This window comes from Oncorhynchus clarkii, chromosome 27 (genome assembly GCF_045791955.1).
Source record: "Oncorhynchus clarkii lewisi isolate Uvic-CL-2024 chromosome 27, UVic_Ocla_1.0, whole genome shotgun sequence".
Classification (NCBI taxonomy): domain Eukaryota; kingdom Metazoa; phylum Chordata; class Actinopteri; order Salmoniformes; family Salmonidae; genus Oncorhynchus; species Oncorhynchus clarkii.
This window is the reverse complement of record NC_092173.1, coordinates 27,379,323-27,401,433: the sequence shown is the minus strand read 5'-3', so window position 1 is coordinate 27,401,433 and position 22,111 is coordinate 27,379,323. Positions and strand designations below refer to the sequence as shown.

At 42.1% G+C, this 22,111-nt stretch overlaps 1 protein-coding gene across 1 annotated transcript in view; it reads left to right on the top strand.

Annotated features, from left to right (window-relative positions):
- Positions 1-2,297: 2,297 nt before the first annotated feature.
- LOC139386065 (serine/threonine-protein kinase NLK-like) overlaps positions 2,298-22,111 on the top strand; it is a 91,109-nt gene continuing 71,295 nt past the window's right edge. The window contains exon 1 of the mRNA XM_071131485.1: positions 2,298-3,939. Coding sequence (XP_070987586.1) covers positions 3,485-3,939 — 455 coding nt within the window. The 5' untranslated portion in view covers positions 2,298-3,484. The remainder of the gene's footprint in view (positions 3,940-22,111) is intronic.

Here is a 22,111-nt window from a genome sequence, read left to right as displayed (position 1 = left end):
GTAAACATACTCCCCAGACACAGAGAGGAGAGAGACTATAGTAAACCGACACAGAGAGAGACTATAGTAAACATACTCCCCAGACACAGAGAGAGAGAGAGACTATAGTAAACATACTCCCCAGACACAGAGAGGAGAGAGACTATAGTAAACCGACACAGAGAGAGACTATAGTAAACATACTCCCCAGACACAGAGAGAGACTATAGTAAACATACTCCCCAGACACAGAGAGAGAGAGACTATAGTAAACATACTCCCCAGACACAGAGAGAGAGAGAGACTATAGTAAACAAACTCCCCAGACACAGAGAGAGAGAGACTATAGTAAACATACTCCCCAGACACAGAGAGAGAGAGACTATAGTAAACATACTCCCCAGACACAGAGAGGAGAGAGACTATAGTAAACCGACACAGAGAGAGACTATAGTAAACATACTCCCCAGACACAGAGAGAGACTATAGTAAACATACTCCCCAGACACAGAGAGAGAGAGAGACTATAGTAAACATACTCCCCAGACACAGAGAGAGACTATAGTAAACATACTCCCCAGACACAGAGAGAGACTATAGTAAACATACTCCCCAGACACAGAGAGGAGAGAGACTATAGTAAACATACTCCCCAGACACAGAGAGAGACTATAGTAAACATACTCCCCAGACACAGAGAGGATAGAGACTATAGTAAACATACTCCCCAGACACAGAGAGGAGAGAGACTATAGTAAACCGACACAGAGAGAGACTATAGTAAACATACTCCCCAGGCACAGAGAGAGACTATAGTAAACATACTCCCCAGACACAGAGAGAGAGAGAGACTATAGTAAACATACTCCCCAGGCACAGAGAGAGAGAGAGAGACTATAGTAAACATACTCCCCAGACACAGAGAGGAGAGAGACTATAGTAAACATACTCCCCAGACACAGAGAGGAGAGAGACTATAGTAAACATACTCCCCAGACACAGAGAGAGACTATAGTAAACCGACACAGAGAGAGACTATAGTAAACATACTCCCCAGACACAGAGAGGAGAGAGACTATAGTAAACATACTCCCCAGACACAGAGAGGAGAGAGACTATAGTAAACATACTCCCCAGACACAGAGAGAGACTATAGTAAACCGACACAGAGAGAGACTATAGTAAACATACTCCCCAGACACAGAGAGGAGAGAGACTATAGTAAACATACTCCCCAGACACAGAGAGAGACTATAGTAAACCGACACAGAGAGAGACTATAGTAAACATACTCCCCAGACACAGAGAGAGACTATAGTAAACCGACACAGAGAGAGACTATAGTAAACATACTCCCCAGACACAGAGAGGATAGAGACTATAGTAAACATACTCCCCAGACACAGAGAGGAGAGAGACTATAGTAGCTTTCTCCCCACACTAATTAGTGACAATATTTAATGAGATATGTTTGACATATTTACTTGGACTGCAGGTGTCTATGGCTGCCCACCTGAACTTGTCAGACCATGATGTTCAGAATCTCTCAAAGCAATGTACCTGGATCTTTCTGCAGGGATGTGATAGTTACACCACCTCAGAGAGGGGCAACAAAAATGACATTTTATTTGTTGTTATGCTATTGTATTTTAGGAATGATTATGGTAGAACTAACACTGCACTAAGGTACTGTTTTTGATGGGTGTGTAAAAGGGTTTTCAACCTATAAGATGTTTGTAGAAAGTTAATTATTTACCTAGTTCGTTTATAAATCTTTAATAGCCTGAACAGGCAGTCGATAACGCATTGGCTAAAGTTGTGTGACCGTGATTTTGATGGGTAACACTGTTACCAAGTGTCTATAATAACAACATGTAGGCTATACAATAAATCAATATTTTTCGGCATGTGTATAGATAGCATATAGGCTAGGCTACTGAACGCAATTTTCAAAACCCTTGCAATATATGAAGAGACGTAAGCAGTTACTGGTTACATCCTATGTCTATCACTGTGCGTAAAAGATAACGTTCTTGTTGAGCGGATAATGATTGGGTCGCGCTCCTCGTGTAATTTCTATGAGCAACTGGAGCTCGTGTTCTCCATTCGGGTTCAACTGTTCTATTCATATTTCACTGCGACCTACAAGTCTAGGTCTCCACAATGGCGGTAGTTTCAAGTGTCCACAGGCCTTGACTTTTGTGGTAAATCCTCGGTTGCTATCTGGATGCAACTGATTGGCTAAAAAACATAAAAAACGTCAAACTCGTCTTTTGATTGGAGCCACAGCCTTCCATCACTGAGTGGTTGGGTTCTCTGGCTGTGCATGTTTCCTAGGTCCTGACAGCACCATCCGGCTGGAGGGAGTCGACACTGGCTGCTTGTTTTCTAAATACAAGGGACTTTTGGATATTTTTTGTTTTTATTCATATTTTCCTTTAATGGATGTATGTGTGTACTGCGTAGGGAGATAGTGTGCGGAACAAGCTGAACACACGGGATCCAATGGGGAAAATAAGTTGACTGTGCTGTCAGAAGAATTTGTTTTCCTCGTTATCCAGAAAAAAATATAGCTAATTTTATCAACATGATTCGGATTTCTGGAGTCTGGGGTTGCTTGAATTGTGACATCTGAGGGAGGACAACGGTCCGTAGGCTATTTCTACAAGACGTCGTAAACGGCAACATTGTATCACATCTCGGTAGCGTTCTCGCTTTGCTTGAGTCTATTTGTTCTTGCAGTCAGTCTACTGCTACATAATATTGGAATTGTTGTTATATGCGGAACATTTGAAGTCTCCCATACTGTTCTTGCAACGCCTACTACAAGTGGCTATCAAGCAAACAACGGTAGCTCAACCTAAAGCCGAATAACTTCTGCAAACTGCATGCAGCACAGGCGGTGGGAACAACGGCGGTGCTGGACCAGACAATATGGCAAACTTGAGTAATGAAAGATGAATGCTGTGCAATTTCCCATGTGATACATATCGGTTTCCCTTTTAATATCAAGAAGGGGAAATTGACCGAGTTTCGCCAGTGGAGAGGGGAACGCCACTTCCAACATGAGGGAGACCTAGGGCCGTGGATAATTTATTTATTGTGGGGGGTGCGGGTTATTTTCTGTCGCATTTTTTATTTAAAAATTGTAACAAAATATACTTAATTTACATTTTAATTATTGCAATAGTTTAGTGGCCTATCTGCTATCGGTGCATGCGGAAGAAAATGTAATTACGAGAAGTAGGTCAGATCCGTGTAATGATAAAGCTTTCAGGGAGAGTGAGGTTGATCTCAGAATTATAGCTGACATGTTTATTTAATTCAAACCTTTTCAAGTTGGTTTTGTTGATTGTATGCATCGGGTCACAACCAATGACCAGTTAAACACCATCTGCCCAATCCTATAGCCTACCTTCACCTGGGATATTATTTTCGCGTAAAATAAAAGGCGCATTTTCACCTATATCCCTCCTTTCCTTTCTTTTTTATTGTTATTGAGTGAATGGCTTTGTGCGGAACAACGGCTGCCAATGCCGCAAAAATGATGGCTGCATACAACGGTGGCGCCTCGGCAGTTGCTGCCCATCACCCGCACCATCACCACCAACTACCGCATCTCCCACCTCCCCATCTCCACCACCATCACCACCCGGGCCAGCATCACTTGCAACACCCCGGCTCTGCCGCCGCTGTCCACCCTGTACAACAACACGCTTCTACAGCAGCAGCTGCAGCGGCAGCCGCGGTAATGCTGAACCCGAGCCAGCAACAACCATACTTTCCCTCGCCAGCTCCTGGACAAGCCCCCGGCCCGGCAGCGGCAGCGGCACCTGCCCAAGTTCAAGCTGCGGCTGTCAAAGCTCACCACCACCATCATCAACACTCGCACCACTTACAGCCGCAGTTGGACATAGAGCCTGACAGACCCATCGGCTATGGAGCTTTTGGGGTGGTCTGGTAAGTGTTCCAAATATGTTTACCTACCTACTGGATGAGGCAAAGAATGTGTGATGCCATGCGCTCTCTCTAAGGAGGCCGTGTGCACGTGACCTGACCTTGTGTAGTAGTAGGCTGCAAAGTTAGGTATGAATCAATATGTAGGCCTATGTTGTGATTATGTCAGTAACAGTTACAGTTATTCAACATTTTGGTTCCCATTAGGTGGAATCACAGGCCAAAAATCTTCAGAAGTGAGACTGAACTCACCTCCCCTATATCCCCCAATACTCAAAATCTAGGTATGTTTATGTACTGTTTAGTAGCTTATTAAGCATATCCAATTTCTAAGGTTGAGGTGAAAAAATGTGAGTGTGAAGGTGGGGGGGTAAATAGCTTTTGATACACAGCTCTCTGATCCAGGGACCTGTCCTGGGGGTAACATCCCCAGATTTAACCATAATCTGTTTTTAAGACTTGGGATTAGGCTTTCATCTGTTTCTGGGCTCTCTTCAAGGGGCCAAGGCTCCCAACCTGGCCATGTTCAAGTGCCTTAGTTTTGGAAATACATTAGTTGGCCTATAGAACCACATTGCTTTCTTCACTTCTTCAAAGTACAGAGCACATGTGGATTCCGAGGGGCCTTGATGTTGCTACCAGTGCAATAACATTGTAATTACTACTACAGTATTACTGCAGCACTGTTATCACTCAGCAAGTGTCCTGTTTGTCAGTGATCAGTCATCTCATGGACCACCTCAGTCAAACTCTACCTGCCATTTTCTTTTCTCCACTCTAAAAACAACCCATTAATATACCTATGCTACGCCTACTGTACATCTCGAGGGGCCATATAGGGCGATTCCACGCCAGCGGGAGCTGAATAATTTTTTTTGTATCTGAGTTTTCGGGCAATTCTTACCTAGAAACTTTATTGGAAGGAAGTATGTTTGAAATGCTTTTTACATTTGTATCATGATGAAAGTGGACATTTTAGGCCCTTTTTAGACCTATACACTGAGTGTACAAAACATTATGAACTAATCTTTCCATGACATAGACTGACCAGGTGAATCCAGTTGAAAGCTATGATCCCTTACTGTTGTCACCTGTTAAATCCACTTCAATCAGCGTAGATGAAGGGGAGGAACAGGTTAAAGGATTTTTAATCCTTGAGACGTGGATTGCGTTTGTGTGCCATTGAAAGGGTGAATGGGCAAGACAGAAGATTTAAGTGCCTTTGAACGGGGTATGGTAGTAGAAGCCAGGAGCACCAGTTTGAGTGTGTCAAGAACTACAACACTGCTGTGTTTTTCCACACTACAGTTTCCTGTGTGAATCAAAAATGGTCCTCCAGCCAAAGGACATCCAGCCAACTTGACACAACAGTGGGAAGCATATTAGTCAACATTGGCCAGCATACCTGTGGAATGCTTTCAACACCATGTAGAGTACTTGTCCTGACTAATTGAGGCTGTTCTGAGGGCAAAGGGGGGTGCAACTCAATATTAGGAAGGTGTTTTGTACACTCAGTGTACATGCCTCCTGTAAGACCTTATGATCTGTGTACCATACATGATACAGACAACATCTTGGTATCTTTATTATTCTTATAGTGTGCGCTAACATAATGGAGTATGTTTAGATTCTGAAATACACATTTTCACAGTAATTTATTCAACATTAAAACAATTAATATGAGTATCTCAAATCTACCCTTTTCGAGTTTGGAACAAAATACTCTTCAAAACACATAATATTTCCAGAGTGGGCTCTGATACTTTAAATTCTTTTATAGATAGAAATGGACATTATAGGTCATTAACCAATCACAGCCCTCCTTTAGGATTGAACATTCAGCAAATCACCAGCAGAGGGAGTTCCCTTTGAATCCATTTACCATTAACTGTGTTGGTGGTGCTCAATGATCAGAACTTCAGAATTAGCAAAGTCCTCTCTGGAAATGTGATGTACTTGTAGAGTATATTGTTACGAACAATATGTCTTAAAATTAACTAAACCTAAAAGGGTTGTTTTGAGATATTCATATTTTTAATGTTGAATAAATGACTGTGAAAGTGTATATTTCAGAATCTAGACATTACTCCATATGTTAAAGCACACTATAAGGAGTATAATGACACTAATAGGTTGTCTGTATCATGTATGGTTCACAAATCATACGGTCTTACAGGAGGCATGTATAGGTCTAAAAAGGGCCTAAAATGGCCACTTTCATCAGGATTTTCTCAAAAATAATTTGTGATACAAATGTAATAAGCATTTCAAACATGCTTCCTCCCAATAAAGTTTCTATGTGAGAATTGCCAGAACAATCTGAGACCCAAAATATAGTCCGCTGCCATGGAATCCCTCTATGGGTACAGTTGAAGTCGGAAGGTTACATACACCTTAGCCAAATACATTTAAAATCAGTTTTTCACCATTCCTGACATTTAATCAGAGTAAAAATTCAGAATAATGTCAGAATAATAGTAGAGAGTGATTTATTTATCACATTCCCAGTGGGTCAGAAGTTTACATATACTCAATTAGTATTTGTTAGCATTGCCTTTTAATTGTTTAACTTGGATCAAACGTTTCGGGTAGCCTTCCACAAGATTCCCACAATAAGTTGGGTGAATTTTGGCCCATTCCTCCTGACAGAGCTGGTGTAACTGAGTCAGGTTTGTTAGGTCTCCTTTCTCGCACACACTTTTTCAGTTCTGCCCACAAATATTTCTATGGGATTGAGGTCAGGGCTTTGTGATAGCAACTCTGATACATTGACTTTGTTGTCCTTAAGCCATTTTGCCACAACTTTGGAAGTCTGCTTGGGGTCATTGTCCATTTGGAAGACCCATTTGTGACCCATTTAACTTCCTGACTGATGTCTTGAGATGTTGCTTCAATATATACACATCATTTTTGTTCCTCGTGATTACATTTATTTTGTGAAGTGCACCAGTCCCTCCTGCAGCAAAGCACCCCCACAACATGATGCTGCCTGTGCAACCCTGTGCTTCACAGTTGGGATGGTGTTCTTCGGCTTGCATGCCTCCCCCTTTTTCCTCCAAACATAACGATGGTCATTATGGCCAAACAGTTCTATTTTTATTTCATCAGACCAGAAAAGTACAATCTTCGTCCCATGTGCAGTTGCAAACCGTAGTCTGGCTTTTTTATGGCAGTTTTGGAGCAGTGGCTTCTTCCTTGCTGAGCGGCCTTTCAGGTTATGTCGATATAGGACTCGTTTTACTGTGGATAAAGATACTTTTGTACCTGTTTCCTCCAGCATCTTCACAAGGTCCTTTGCTGTTGTTCTGGGATTGATTTGCACTTTTCCTTCAGGCGTTTGGAAATTGCTCCCAAGGATCAACCAGACTTGTGGAGGTCTACAATTTATTTTCTGAGGTCTTGGCTGATTGCTTGACATCATAGAAAAATCAAAAGAAAAGAGGCACTGAGTTTGAAGGTAGGCCTTGAAAAACATCCACAGGTACACCTCCAATTGACTCAAATTATGTCAATTAGCCTATCAGAAGCTTCTAAAGCCATGACATAATTTTCTGGAATTTTACAAGTTGTTTAAAGGCACTGTCAACTTAGTGTATATAAACTTCTGACCCACTGGAATTGTGAAACAGTGAATTATAAGTGAAATAATCTGTACCTTAAACAATTGTTGGAAAAATTACGTGTTATGCGCAAAGTAGATGTCCTAACCGACTTGGAGTGGTTGAAAAACAAGTTTTAATGACTCCAACCTAAGTGTATGTAAATTTCCGACTTCAACTGTATTTAAGTAATATGTTGTTGGCCCCACCTAGTCTTCCAGTGGCATTAGAGAACATTCCACCCTATTGCTTACTCCCATCAGTTTCCATCAGATCTGAAAACAGTTAAGGGATAAAGGGTTATTTTGGGGCTGGGCATATACAGTATCTCTAGCTGGGCTTATGTTTGGAGTTGGATGGTAATGAATTCTACTTGTTGTAGTCTTTCCTGCACACACCATTGGTCAGGGTCACCGTCATCCCCCTCCTACTTTTCCTGCTCCCCCTGTTCCGTGCATCCCCAGCAACACCAGACCGCCTCTTTAATCTTAGCCTGACCTTTCCTCAAAATCACTTTCTGTTGCTCATTGTCTGATTTTAATCTGCACCACTGCTGACCGCCTGGATATTTATAGCGCTGTACTCGCTAAAGGCACAAAGGTTTTCAGGAGCTTGCCCCTCCCTCCCAGAGACCCATCCAGCTGAGCACTCAAGGCCTCTTATTTTAAAAACAAAGTTGCACTCAGACTCAGTCCAATGTGTTTTTAATGTATTTCAGTACTAAATATTCATCTTGAAAATACAGCTTCATAATGAGGAGGGTGTTTACAAATCTTGGTGGGAGGTTTAGTCTGATCAGGCAAACGTCAGCAATGTAAGGATTTTCTGTTGGTGAAATTCCAATGATTAATTAATCATTGGAATATGACAGTTTTCCGACCAGGTGTTCAAGGAATGGTAGTGTTTATTTATGGTTTATTTGTTCTAAAAATCGATATAAAAGCTCTATATATGGCCCCTACTTTCTAAAATTATCTGCTGAAATTGTTACAACCGCTATTACCAGCCTGTTCAACCTCTCTTTCGTGTCGTCTGAATTTCCCAAAGATTGGAAAGCAGCTGCGGTCATCCCCCTCTTCAAAGGGGGGGACACTCTTGACCCAAACTGCTACAGACCTATATCTATCCTACCCTGCCTTTCTAAGGTCTTCGAAAGCTTAGTCAACAAACAGATTACCGACCATTTCGAATCTCACCATACCTTCTCCGCTATGCAATCTGGTTTCAGAGCTGGTCATGGGTGCACCTCAGCCACGCTCAAGGTCCTAAACGATATCTTAACCGCCATCGATAAGAAACAATACTGTGTAGTGGTATTCATTGACCTGGCCAAGGCTTTCGACTCTGTCAATCACCACATCCTCATCGGCAGATTCGATAGCTGTGGTTTCTCAAATGATTGTCTCGCCTGGTTCACCAACTACTTCTCTGATAGAGTTCAGTGTGTCAAATCGGAGGGCCTGTTGTCCGGGCCTCTGGCAGTCTCTATGGGGGTGCCACAGGGTTCAATTCTTGGACCGACTCTCTTCTCTGTATACATCAATGATGTCGCTCTTGCTGCTGGTGAGTCTCTGATCCACCTCTACGCAGACAACACCATTCTGTATACTTCTGGCCCTTCTTTGGACACTGTGTTAACAACCCTCCAGGCAAGCTTCAATGCCATACAACTCTCCTTCTGTGGCCTCCAATTGCTCTTAAATACAAGTAAAACTAAATGCATGCTCTTCAACCGATCGCTACCTGCACCTGTCCGCCCGTCCAACATCACTACTCTGGACGGTTCTGACTTAGAAAATGTGGACAACTACAAATACCTAGGTGTCTGGTTAGACTGTAAACTCTCCTCCCAGACTCATATCAAACATCTCCAATCCAAAGTTAAATCTAGAATTTGCTTCCTACTTCGCAACAAAGCATCCTTCACTCATGCTGCCAAACATACCCTTGTAAAACTGACCATCCTACCAATCCTCGACTTCGGCGATGTCATTTACAAAATAGCCTCCAATACCATACTCAATTAATTGGATGCAGTCTATCACAGTGCCATCCGTTTTGTCACCAAAGCCCCATATACTACCATCACATACTACCATCACTGCGACCTGTATGCTCTCGTTGGCTGGCCCTCGCTTCATACCCACTGGCTCCAGGTCATCTACAAGACCCTGCTAGGGAAAGTCCCCTCTTATCTCAGCTTGCTGGTCACCATAGCAGCACCCACCTGTAGCACACGCTCGTGCAGGTATATCTCTCTTGTCACCCCCAAAACCAATTCTTCCTTTGGCCGCCTCTCCTTCCAGTTCTCTGCTACCAATGACTGGAACGAACTACAAAAATCTCTGAAACTGGAAACACTTATCTCCCTCACTAGCTTTAAGCACCAGCTGCCAGAGCAGCTCACAGATTACTGCACCTGTACATAGCCCATCTATAATTTAGCCCAAACAACTACCTCTCCCCCTACTGTATTTATTTATTTATTTTGCTCCTTTGCACCCCATTATTTCTATCTTTACTTTGCACTTTCTTCAAATGCAAATCTACCATTCCAGTGTTTTACTTGCTATATTGTATTTACTTCGCCACCATGGCCTTTGTTTTGCCTTTACCTCCCTTATCTCACCTTATTTGCTCACATTGTATATAGACTTATTTTTCTACTGTATTATTGACTGTATGTTTGTTTTACTCCATGTGTAACTCTGTGTTGTTGTTTGTGTCGAACTGCTTTGCTTTATCTTGGCCAGGTCGCAATTGTAAATGAGAATTTGTTCTCAACTTGCCTACCTGGTTAAATAAAGGTGAAATAAAATAAATAAATAAATATAAACAGATTATATAGGCTACATGTGAGCAGACCAACACCAGTGCTGGCCTGGCAGGCACATGATCAGGGATATCCCGAAGCAGTGGTGGCTACCTTCAACACCATCTAAGTTGGAGTCAGACCTCCAACTTAGATGGTGTTGAAGGTAGCCACCACTGCTTCGGGATATCCCTGATCATGTGCCTGCCAGGCCAGCACTGGTGTTGGTCTGCTCACATGTAGCCTATATAATCCGTGGAGTTAGTTAAAGCCATAAGTAACTGCATAGCTATCCGTTCCAAACCAGAGCCAAAATACGGGGCAGGAAACCTGCAGTGGGGGGCTATTAGTTATCAGTGGACCGTCTCCCTTGGAGTGCCCTCCAGTGCAGTAAATGCATCGAAGTGCTCAGTAATGCGTGCAGTGATGCGTGCAGCTGTGAAATGTGGAGTAAATTGGCTTTGCCCTGGCATAGAGAGCTTGTGTCATGTGCTCAACTGGGTACAGCCCAGATGGAATTCGGCTTCTCAGGTTAAATTTGAATTCCTTTGGCTATCTATACGCTTAAGCCAAGGGCTCTAAAACTAGCAGCACATGGCAGTGTAGCTAATCTCCTCCTATGGGAAAAGAGGATATTTTGTCTTGCATTGAGTGTTTATCCATTGATGCTCTTAGTTAGATTATTCATGTGCATTCATGCATGTTGCGACCGGACTTTTGACCGAAGAATCTTAGTTCCACAATGGTTGGGAATGATTACTTGTGGTGGGCGAAGGAGAGGTTGTTATTGTAAAGTGGGGGTGACTGGGCCGACTTCACAAAGATAATCAGTCAAATCTTTATTTAGAAATGAATGACTCTAGGAAAGGGAAAACATTTTATTTGAAGAAAATATTAATTAATATCTTCGAAATAAAAATCCCAGAAGTTATCAACCACCTTTCTTTCATCCATCCTGTGTTTTCAGATCAGTGTACCAAAGGAGATTAGGATAGGAGTCTATAAAAACAACACCTGTTGAGAAGCTGGCTCCACTCTGATTACATCTGTCTGTTTGTCTGTCTGCTCCAGGAGTGTACTGGACCCAGCTGATCTCTCTCTCTACTTCTCAACCAAACTTTACTCTAAAGTCCAACAGGTATTTGTTGTTATCAAAGCGGTTCCAAAACCAAACCATTTGCTTCTGTAACTAACACAGTTGTAAGAAGCATTAGACATGGGTAAACTGTAACATTTTGAATAGAATTATGTTTTTGTGACTGTAAACGAAGGACAGTCGAGCTTGTAGAATATGTCTGTCTTCATATTTTGTGCAGGAGGTGCTACTTATGTTAGGAATGTACTGGGTCGTTTTAATGGCCTCTAGCTACACTGCCATGTGCTGCTAGTTTTAATCTCCTCCTATGGGAAAAGAGGATATTTTGTCTTGCATTGAGTGTTTAGCCATTGATACTCTTAGCTAGATTATTCATGTAGATTATTCGTAGCAAGCAGGTATATTTCACTGGTCACCCCCAAAGCCAATTCCTCCTTCGGCCGCTTTTCCTTCCAGTTCTCTGCTGCCAATGACTGGAACGAACTGCAAAAATCACTGAGGCTGGAGACTCATATCTCCCTCACTAGCTTTAAGCACCAGCTGTCAGAGCAGCTCACTGCACCTGTACATAGCCATCTGTAAATAGCCCATCCAACTGCCTCATCACCATATTGTTATTTATTTGATTTATTTTGCTCCTTTTCACCCCAGTACCGCTACTTGCACCCTCATCTTCTATCACCCCAGTGTTTAATTTGCCATACTGTAATAATTTCGCCACTATGGCCTATTTATGGCCTCACCACCCTTATCCTACCTCATTTGCACACACTGTATATATCAAATCAAATGTATTTATATAGCCCTTCTTAGATCAGCTGATATCTCAAAGTGCTGTACAGAAACCCAGCCTAAAACCCCAAACAGCAAGCAATGCAGGTGTAGAAGCACAGTGGCTAGGAAAAACTCCCTAGAAAGGCCAAAACTTAGGAAGAAACCTAGAGAGGAACCAGGCTATGGGTGGCCAGTCCTCTTCTGGCTGTGGTGGGTGGAGATTATAACAGAACATGGCCAAGATGTTCATAAATGACCAGAATGGTCAAATAATAATAATCACAGTAGTTGTCGAGGGTGCAACAGGTCAGCACCTCAGGAGTAAATGTCAGTTGGCTTTTCATAGCTGATCATAGAGAGTATCTCTTCCGCTCCTGCTGTCTCTAGAGAGTTGAAAACAGCAGGTCTGGGACAGGTAGCACGTCCGGTAAACAGGTCAGGGTTCCATAGCCGCAGGCAGAATAGGTGAAACTGGAGCATATATATAAACTTTCTCTATTGTATTATTGACTGTATGTTTGTTTATTCCATGTGTAACTCTGTTGTTGTTTGTGTCGCACTGCTTTGCTTTATCTTGGCCAGGTCGCAGTTGTAAATGAGAACTTGTTCTCAACTAGCCTACCTGGTTAAATAAAGGTTAGCTGTTAGCTGGGGTTTGATCCTTGTGTGGAATGTGTTTGTGTGGTCACAAAGAGATGAGTGGGGTTTGATCCTTATGTGGAATGTGTTTGTGTGGTCACAAAGAGATGAGTGGGATTTGATCCTTATGTGGAATGTGTTTGTGTGGTCACAGAGAGATGAGTGGGGTTTGATCCTTATGTGGAATGTGTTTGTGTGGTCACAGAGAGATGAGTGGGGTTTGATCCTTATGTGGAATGTGTTTGTGTGGTCACAGAGAGATGATTGGGGTTTGATCCTTATGTGGAATGTGTTTGTGTGGTCACAGAGAGATGATTGGGGTTTGATCCTTGTGTGGAATGTGTTTGTGTGGTCACAAAGAGATTATTGGGGTTTGATCCTTATGTGGAATGTGTTTGTGTGGTCACAGAGAGATGATTGGGGTTTGATCCTTGTGTGGAATGTGTTTGTGTGGTCACAAAGAGATGATTGGGGTTTGATCCTTATGTGGAATGTGTTTGTGTGGTCACAGAGAGATGATTGGGGTTTGATCCTTGTGTGGAATGTGTTTGTGTGGTCACAAAGAGATGATTGGGGTTTGATCCTTATGTGGAATGTGTTTGTGTGGTCACAGAGAGATGATTGGGGTTTGATCCTTATGTTGAATGTGTTTGTGTGGTCACAAAGATATGATTGGGGTTTGATCTTTATGTGGAATGTGTTTGTGTGGTCACAAAGAGATGAGTGGGGTTTGAGGTGTTAAGACCTGCCCCCTCCTCCTTAGCCTAATAACTCTCTCTCTCTCACTCACATACACACACACACACACACACACATCCTTCTGGTTTATTGGTTCAAAGAGGCTGCTTGTTCCCAGTTGCCATCTTCATGTTTGTAACCTGATATTCTTTATTTCAGTATTGTTTTAAAGAGTTGAGAAAGTGAGGAAAGGTTCAGACTTGTGTGTGTGTGTGTGTTTTTCTCTCTTGCCTTGCCCTGTGTCAGACTCATTGACCTGTGTGACCTGCAGTGAGATGCTGATCAAACGCTGGTCAGGTCACTCTTCCAGAAGTGTTTGCAAGGCAGGTGAAATAGATTTAGACTACAAATGCTGCTGATTGAGCTTAAGAGAAACATTAGGAGGTGAATGACAATCAATGGATTAATGATGACATCAGTTAATTTAACTGTTTAATTGTTAACCTTCATGTGCAGGTACAATACCTGGGTAAATGAGAGACTAGAAGTATATCAAAAGATTAGAACAACAAGCAAATACATTTTTGAAAACCTTACATCAGACTTTAAGAGAAAGCTAGTCTTACCCTCAGTTAAAGTTCTTTTACACTAAAGCTACCTTATTCAGGACATAATATGTAACTAGTCTCTGACTGGCCTTCTGGTAATCCACACATTATCCAATGTCGCTGATTCCAGGGCTGACATGAAGGAAGTGCTGCGTTTACAGTGACCTTTGACCCTCTGTTGCTCACAATGACCCTTGCACAGCACACCACCATACTTGCAGCTCAATACCAACTTTACAGTTCACCAACACAGCACCGTCATTGTGTGTATCGTGTCGTGTCCCAGTCAACAAAACAAAACACCCCTTTCCCCAGATTATCCATGTTAACCATTGGCTTTCCAGCCTCATTCACTGTCGTTTCTTTGTTTTTTTGGGATGATTATGAAGCCTGCAGACTGGCTGCTTGAGGCTTTTAATACCCTAAGCATAAAAGGCTCTCAGACAGCCTGTTTTCTTTAAAGCAGCAGCAGCCACGTCAGTCAGAAGCAGCTCTTAAGAGGCCTGCATTTGGCAGATGCACAGACTAAGACGAGCGGCGAGCGCAGGACTTACCTTTTGAAGTACTGCTGGGGTGAAGGGAGGGAAATACTGTTATGGATATATGCCTGTGTAACCCTACAGTCACCTGCGGCTGGCAGCTTATCCCAGACCTCGTTGACCCTGTCCACAACTCCACACTTCATAACAGCAATCAACAGCTGTTTCAGAATGTTCCTAGTACGCAGAGGGGGTCCAGATTGCGGTAGTCATGTAACTGGGGGTTTTAGCTCAAATCAAATAAAAAACTATTCATGCTTGTTTGCTTAGCTTAGCTGATCTTGGCTGAGAAACTGACAAAGAAGCCTCACAATAGAGAGAACACACTGTCTGATGTCAGTTGTCGTATGTGAATGTTTTGTAATCGGCGCAATCGGTCGGCCCTAGATCGTATTAAAAAAAAGTATGCAATTGATGAGGCAGAACTCAAATGCCTGTTAAAATACTAATCAGAGAGAGTGTCTCTTTAGCTTTGCTGAAGCAGGGATGACGAATGCTTGACAGTGTCCCTCTCATCCTTAGAAAATTCAGCTGTTAATTAAAAATGCATTGCCAAAGACGACATCTTGATTTAAAGGCCTGGCACTCATGTTTATTTTTAGCTTCTCTATTAGATTGTGAGCACGTTTCCCAAAGAGAGCATTTCCCATCTGCCTCCTCAGGACTCCTATCCTGAGAATAGGGCTCTCTTTCTTTAGCTGACCTAAGATAGGAAAAATCATATGCTGTTAATTGCTAGGTTTTCCTTAACACTGGGGCAAGATGTACAAATTCAATGTTCTTACTGGTTTGTTACAAACAGAGGGTCCTCTTTGCCACATATGGCCCTCTTGAAGTCACACCAGACTCTTCCACACATAAACCTGTCTTTACATGTGACTCACATGTTACACATACAGCAAGACGTACTGCCTGTGGTCCGCCACTCGGGTGACCAGCTGGCATGACTCAGTGTTTGGTTGACGCTCGTAGGATTGCCATGGAGGAGGGCCAGGAATGCCCACGACTAATGAGCCAGCCCAGCCCAGTGCGCTCTGTGATCTGTGCGTGCTAGAGCTGAGTTAGTACTTATATCCCTGGATATTGGCTCACTGCAAGGCAAGCTGACATGGGATAACTTCAAGCTGATACTTCAGCCTCTCTCTCTCTCTCTCTCTCTCTCTCTCTCTCTCTCTCTCTCTCTCTCTCTCTCTCTCTCTCTCTCTCTCTCTCTCTCTCTCTCTCTCTCTCTCTCTCTCTCTCTCTCTCTCTCTGAGAGTGAGAGATGGGCAGATGGCAGATAAGGCCATCGATTAGAAGGCTCTGGGGAACAGGAATAGAGATAAAGGGAGGGAGAGGGGAGCCCAGCATCTAAGGGTGTTTTCACATATAGTCCACTTTAAAATAACCAATCTTAGTCCTCTTTAAAGTGATCTCTGGGGTAAAAAAAAAGCTCAATAACTCAGTTCTCTTTGTATTCACACTGCCCTTGCTTTTGAGTGAGGACTCAGCTCTCTTGCCAGTTCACGTTAACATTTTTGTTGTCCGAGTCCTCTTTCTATTACATAGTTCATGACAATCATACCATTTAGGAAGCTAATAGATAATTATAATCCAAACATAATATTAACACGTAAATATTACTTGTAACAGGATAAATAGCAGAAGAATAACTGCAGATTGAATAATGCTTAAAAAGTATACTCAATGTAGGCTACTGACCCTTTATAAAAGCCCCCCTTTTTTCGATTTTCGCCTAAAATGACATACCCAAATCTAACTGCCTGTAGCTCAGGCCCTGAAGCAAGGATATGCATAATCTTGGTACCATTTAAAAGCGAACACTTTGAAGTTTGTGGAAATGTGAATTGAATGTAGGAGAATATAATACAATAGATCTGGTAGAAGAAAATACAAAGAAAAACAAAAAAAAATTTTCTACCACCATCTTTGAAATGCAACAAAGGTCCCAGTTCTAGCCGTCACTCTGGTTGTAGTTCCGATGGTGTCGACAAGATGGCGTCGACAAGATGGCAGCAGTGTATGTGCAACGTTTCAGACGGATAACTTGAGTATGAGCGAACTGCATGACAGTTAGTGCGATGTCACCCAGGTACATTTGCGCAAATCGTGAAGGAGACATTTGCATTCATATTACATTTTTCTGCAAGAATATCATCAAATCTGTGTACTTGGACTGATTCAGCTTTTCCAGTATTAGTAGCCATATTATAAGTTCAACATTTGCAAAACAACCAGTTTTCATAACTTCATAACTTTGAATGTTCTTTAAATGTTTGTCCAAAAGGGAAAGGCATGCTGTCGCACAAGGTTAGTAGCTACATTTTACGACAGATACAGGGTTTCCGGATACTCCGGTAAAGCCCCGCTCATTGGCTATCTAGCTAGCTTTGTTTGACCCCGATTGGTGCTTATTTGACAAAGTTAGTCATTCAAGTGAAGACCGCCCGCGTCATTGGCGTGCCATGAAGGCATCGCTCTCTGACCCAATATGGTGTTCTATTGGATATACTACACCCCTAATGATATAGTGAAGTCTGGTTACGTTCTAGGATCTCTGAGGAATACATACAAATGTGATTTGACTTGTTGAAACAACGTTTAGGGTTACATTTTCACAGATTCCCTTCTTTGCAAATTGAACGAGTGGAAATACAAAATTAATCGTGCATGCTTTATGGACCCTTTTAAGATATGAAAAAGGATTTTATCTAACAAAACGACACTTCATGTTATCTCCGGGAACCTTTGGATAATAAAACCAGAGCAAGATTTCAGAATGTAAGTACACATTTCACCTTCAGAGGTGAATTTATCAAACCAATCGCAGTGAAAACAGTGTTTTGTTGTTAGGAGCTCTCAAACAATAGCATGGCATTTTTTCGCAGCAATAAATTCTGTAAATTGGACAGTGCTGTTATATTAACAAGAATTTAAGCTTTCAGCTGATATATGACACATATATGTACCGACATTCGTTGTTTCTCTAAAATCTGCATGCAGCGCCATGTGTTATGATCGATTTACAACTGTAACTGTCCCGTTGACGGGACGCCTATCCCTACGAAGTCTATTAGAGCTTGCATTGATTTTGTACCCTATGATGTGATTCTCACCAAATATGTTGGCATTTTCTTACATTATTCAAACCAGACAATCAAAAAAATTAAGCTCTTTCGTAGCCTATAGATCACGTCACAAACAAATCATTTAAACATTGTGTCAGTACAAAACCTTTGGGGAATTTCCGTGTATCCTTGACAATCTCTACTCAATGATCAAAAACAGCACGTTTTTTTTATGCGAACCTGCCTGTGCATCTTCTCTCATTTGTCGCACCAATGCTAAGGATTATGGGCAAGGGAACAGTTTTGCAGTAGCCTAGTGTGTGGTACTGGAATAATGACAAGCGATCCTGGAGCGCTTTGTGTTCACATTGCACTAAAAAAGGGAATCGGACCGTGGACTTCAAGCAAACCGAACTCAGTCCACCTCTTGGGAAGGTCTCAGTTCGGTTTGCTTCGGGAGCTATTTTGAGGAGTCTGAGTTCTGTTCCAGTGTTCACACTGCACAAAAAAATTAAGTGAACCGCACTAAGGGTTTTGACTGTCCTCTCAGAGCAGAGAGGGGAGTTGTCTATGGAGATGTTTACAGGCATGCTCATTGGAACCCCCCTAAGCCCCCTGTGTGACAGCGTTTGATTGACTCTCCGTCAGGAAGCAGGAAAACCATGTGTCGTCGTCCTCCATTTACTGTTCCCATCTTCTACCACAACAGTCCCTCCATGGGTGGCACGACGCATTTGTCTAAAGCGTTATCTGGCTCCATAAGTGGCTCAATCCAGGAGACGGTGCAAATAGTCATTATTTTGACTGTGTTTTTTCATGTGCATTGAATCTGTATGAAGCTGCACCTCCAAACAATGATGCTCAATTGAATCCTACAGACGAAGAACCATATATGTGACATTTAAAAAAAAAAGAAGAGATATACATGAAAAATCATTATTGGACACCATTTTTCTATAGTAAACCGGTTTCACAAGCTTTCCACGCGCTAAATAACAATAATTTTAAATTTAAAGATAGGCTCTCGTGGAATAACCGTTTATGTGCACCACTCAGAATGGACGGACAAGCGCACAACCTTTCTGTTGCTGATGAAAATCGCCGAAATGTGGGAAAGAAACGTAAAACAAAACTAAAAGAATGGAAAGACAGGCAAAGGAAGATCTTACGGGATGCGGGAAAACCCTATACAAATCGTAAGGGTCAAGAAAAAACTGGGAAAAGCTGTCCAAAAGAGGTATGTGGAAGAACCGTATATCAAACAATCAAGCTAGCTAGCTATAGAGTACAGTAACTAACATGTATGTTCTGGGTTGTCTAATTTGTAACAATAGAGAAAACATATTAGCTAAAGTTCGTTGGCTAATAACTCATACATTATCGTTACAAATGTTATTGCTAGATTATAGAAGAAACATAGCTAGCTACTTTTTCTCCGTCCACCGGATGATTCGACATGGCTACAGTAGCTAGCTAGTTACACTGTATCCTGCAGGGAAGAGCGTGTTCCACGACGTGCAGAAAGGATTGTGGAAAGTTGACTGATGAGCGCAAGCTGCATCTGTTCAACAGGTTCTACACTGTCCCATACGAGAAACAACAAGCGTTGATTCTCTCCGGCTTAGAACAGGTTAGAAATAAGACAAAACGCCTATTATTATAATAGCTATATTGAACACTTGCATAGTTTAACTTTGACAGTAATGATACGTACATTAACGTTAACTCTAAAAGTGCTGTGTTACACAATGGTGCAATACAAACTCATTCTGTGTATAGATTGGGAGTGTGTGAAAGATGGAGGTCCTGATCAAGCAATATCCTGAATGTGCTACAGTATATTAAATTCTGAATTCATCATTGTCAATTTTTATTGCAGCATGAGGTGAAACGGAGACGTAAACCTGAGGATACAAAGGAGAACAAACGACGGAAACAAACCTTCAAATACCATGTACAGCAAGCAGGCCAGAGATTGAATGTGTGCAAGGTTACTTTCATGTCTGTGTTCCAGCTAACCAACAGCCGTCTTCAGGCAAGTGAAAATATGAATTAATGTCTATATGAATATCAATTACAAACATATTGTATTCTCTGTACTAGTTTTTAATAACCTGCTAATTGAAATGTAATTGTTTTGGTCAGGTTATTCAGGAAAGGTTAGCTGAGGCAGGTGAGGTTGCAGGGTCTCCAGATCAGGCTATTGAGGCTAGGTCTCCTTTAGAAGATGGAAGAGGGAAGCATAGCAATAGGTAATGCGCTATGGATTCCAGCCTGGATTATTTCACTATAGCAGTGCTCTAAACAATCTTCTAAACATTAACATAGAGTATCGAATGGATGAATAGCGAATTCTGAAACAAAAATATAAAAATGTTTATTACTTTTAAACAAAATGATGGTAACTAAGCTGTCCAACTACCACCTGAGCATTGAGGACTGAGTGCCGATTACCTTCCCCCTCCCACTGGACAGCACTGGCCTAATTCTCGCCGCCCTACAGGACCCCCCGGCCACAAACGGCAATGGCGTGACCGGGATTTGTACCCCGGTTATAGCGACACAGTTGCACTCTAAGGCAGGTCCCTAGACCATTGAGAGAATACAAGTTTAACAACACCTTGTTGTCTCCTTACAGGCCACATCGGATACATGCTACAGTGAAAGAGGGCATCAAGGAGCACATTCTATCTTTCCCAAGAACCCAGAACCACTACTCACGGATGAAGGGGGATGTACACAGAGAATACCTCAGCCCTGATCTGAATTTGTTGTGAATGTACCGACTCTACAAAGAGAATAATACCACATCATCTGCAAAATTCTGGGTTTATAGGGACATTTTCAAACAGCAGAGTCTCAATTTCGGCCAACCCAGGAGTGACACCTGTGGCAAATGTGACGCATTCTTCACTAAGATGTCAGCAGCAACATCTGAAGAGGAGAAGAGGAAGATTGCAGTTGAAAATGAGTTACACCATCGAAAAGCCGAAAAGGCCTACACACAGCTTCAAAGTGACACTGAGTGGGCTAAAGCCAATGCTGACTGCCATGTCATTTCTGTGGATCTACAGGGGGTGATGTACACCCCTAATCTGACCCACTCCAATGTCTACTACCAGCGGCAGCTGTCAAATTTTAACTTTTGCATCCAGGAACTTGGAAAAGAAGATCCTGCATACATGTGTGTTTGGCATGAGGGGATTGCACACCGAGGGTCCATTGAGGTGGCAAGCTGCATATTGAAGTGGGTGAAGACAAAATTCACGCCACTCACCAAACCAGAGGTGTGCAAGTTGATCATATTCAGTGACAGATGCTGTGGGCAGAATAACAACTGGCGGATGCTCAATCTAATGTCGATGCTCGTCTCTATGGGTTACTTTACCCAAGTTGAGCAGAAGTTCATGGTCTCTGGTCATTATTTTCTTCCTTGTGATCGATCTTTTGCCACCATCGAGAAGAGGCGCAAGGTGTCAGTCCTTCATACACCTGATGATGTTTCAAAGATGATACTTGAAGCACAACCAGCAAAACCATTCAAGGTGATGAGGATGCAATGTGAAGACTTCAGGCACCTCCCAGATTCTGTCCTCAAGCGACCAGCTGGACTACAGATCACCTCAGTGAGGTGGTTAAAAGTCACAGGTATTGCACAGAGAATAGTTTACTAACATCCCATCAACATGCAACATGTTGTTCTAACAATAAAATATCCTAATGCTTGACTGTGAAAGTTGTTTATTGATGTCAGGAACTTAAAATGTTTCTGTTCTAATTTCAGTTGAGGATCCTTGGAATCTGTACGCCAAACAGAGCCACAGTCTATTTGAGGGATGGAAGTCGTGGCTGATCTCCAAACCAAAACAAGGAGCTACACCTCAACCTCCCTATTTTGCAAGCCACTACCCTAGAGCATATGAGAGTCCTCTGCCCATCAAAAAAAACAAGTACCAAGATCTGATGACCATGCTCAACTACTTGCCAGCTGCTGCACGCTCTTTTTATGAATCACTGCAGAGTGAATCATTTGTTGTTAAACCAAGCTACATAATGAACCGTTTTTTCTGTGAGTTTATGATCCCCTAAACCTGTATACTGTAGTATGTTGAATCTGAATACATTTCAGAAGACATGTCACCCCTATTGTAGGAAATTAAATGTATCGTAGGTGTTTTCTATGTGAATCAATTTGTGTATGATTTGAACCAGCACAATATATTGAATTCATTTAATTTTAAGATGTTGTTCCTAGTGTAGATGTTATGTAATGTTATGTTAAATGTTATGTACAATGTGTTCTGTTGATAATTATTTTGTGTGATCATTTGAACCTTTTTGTAATCTGAATGAATGAAAAAC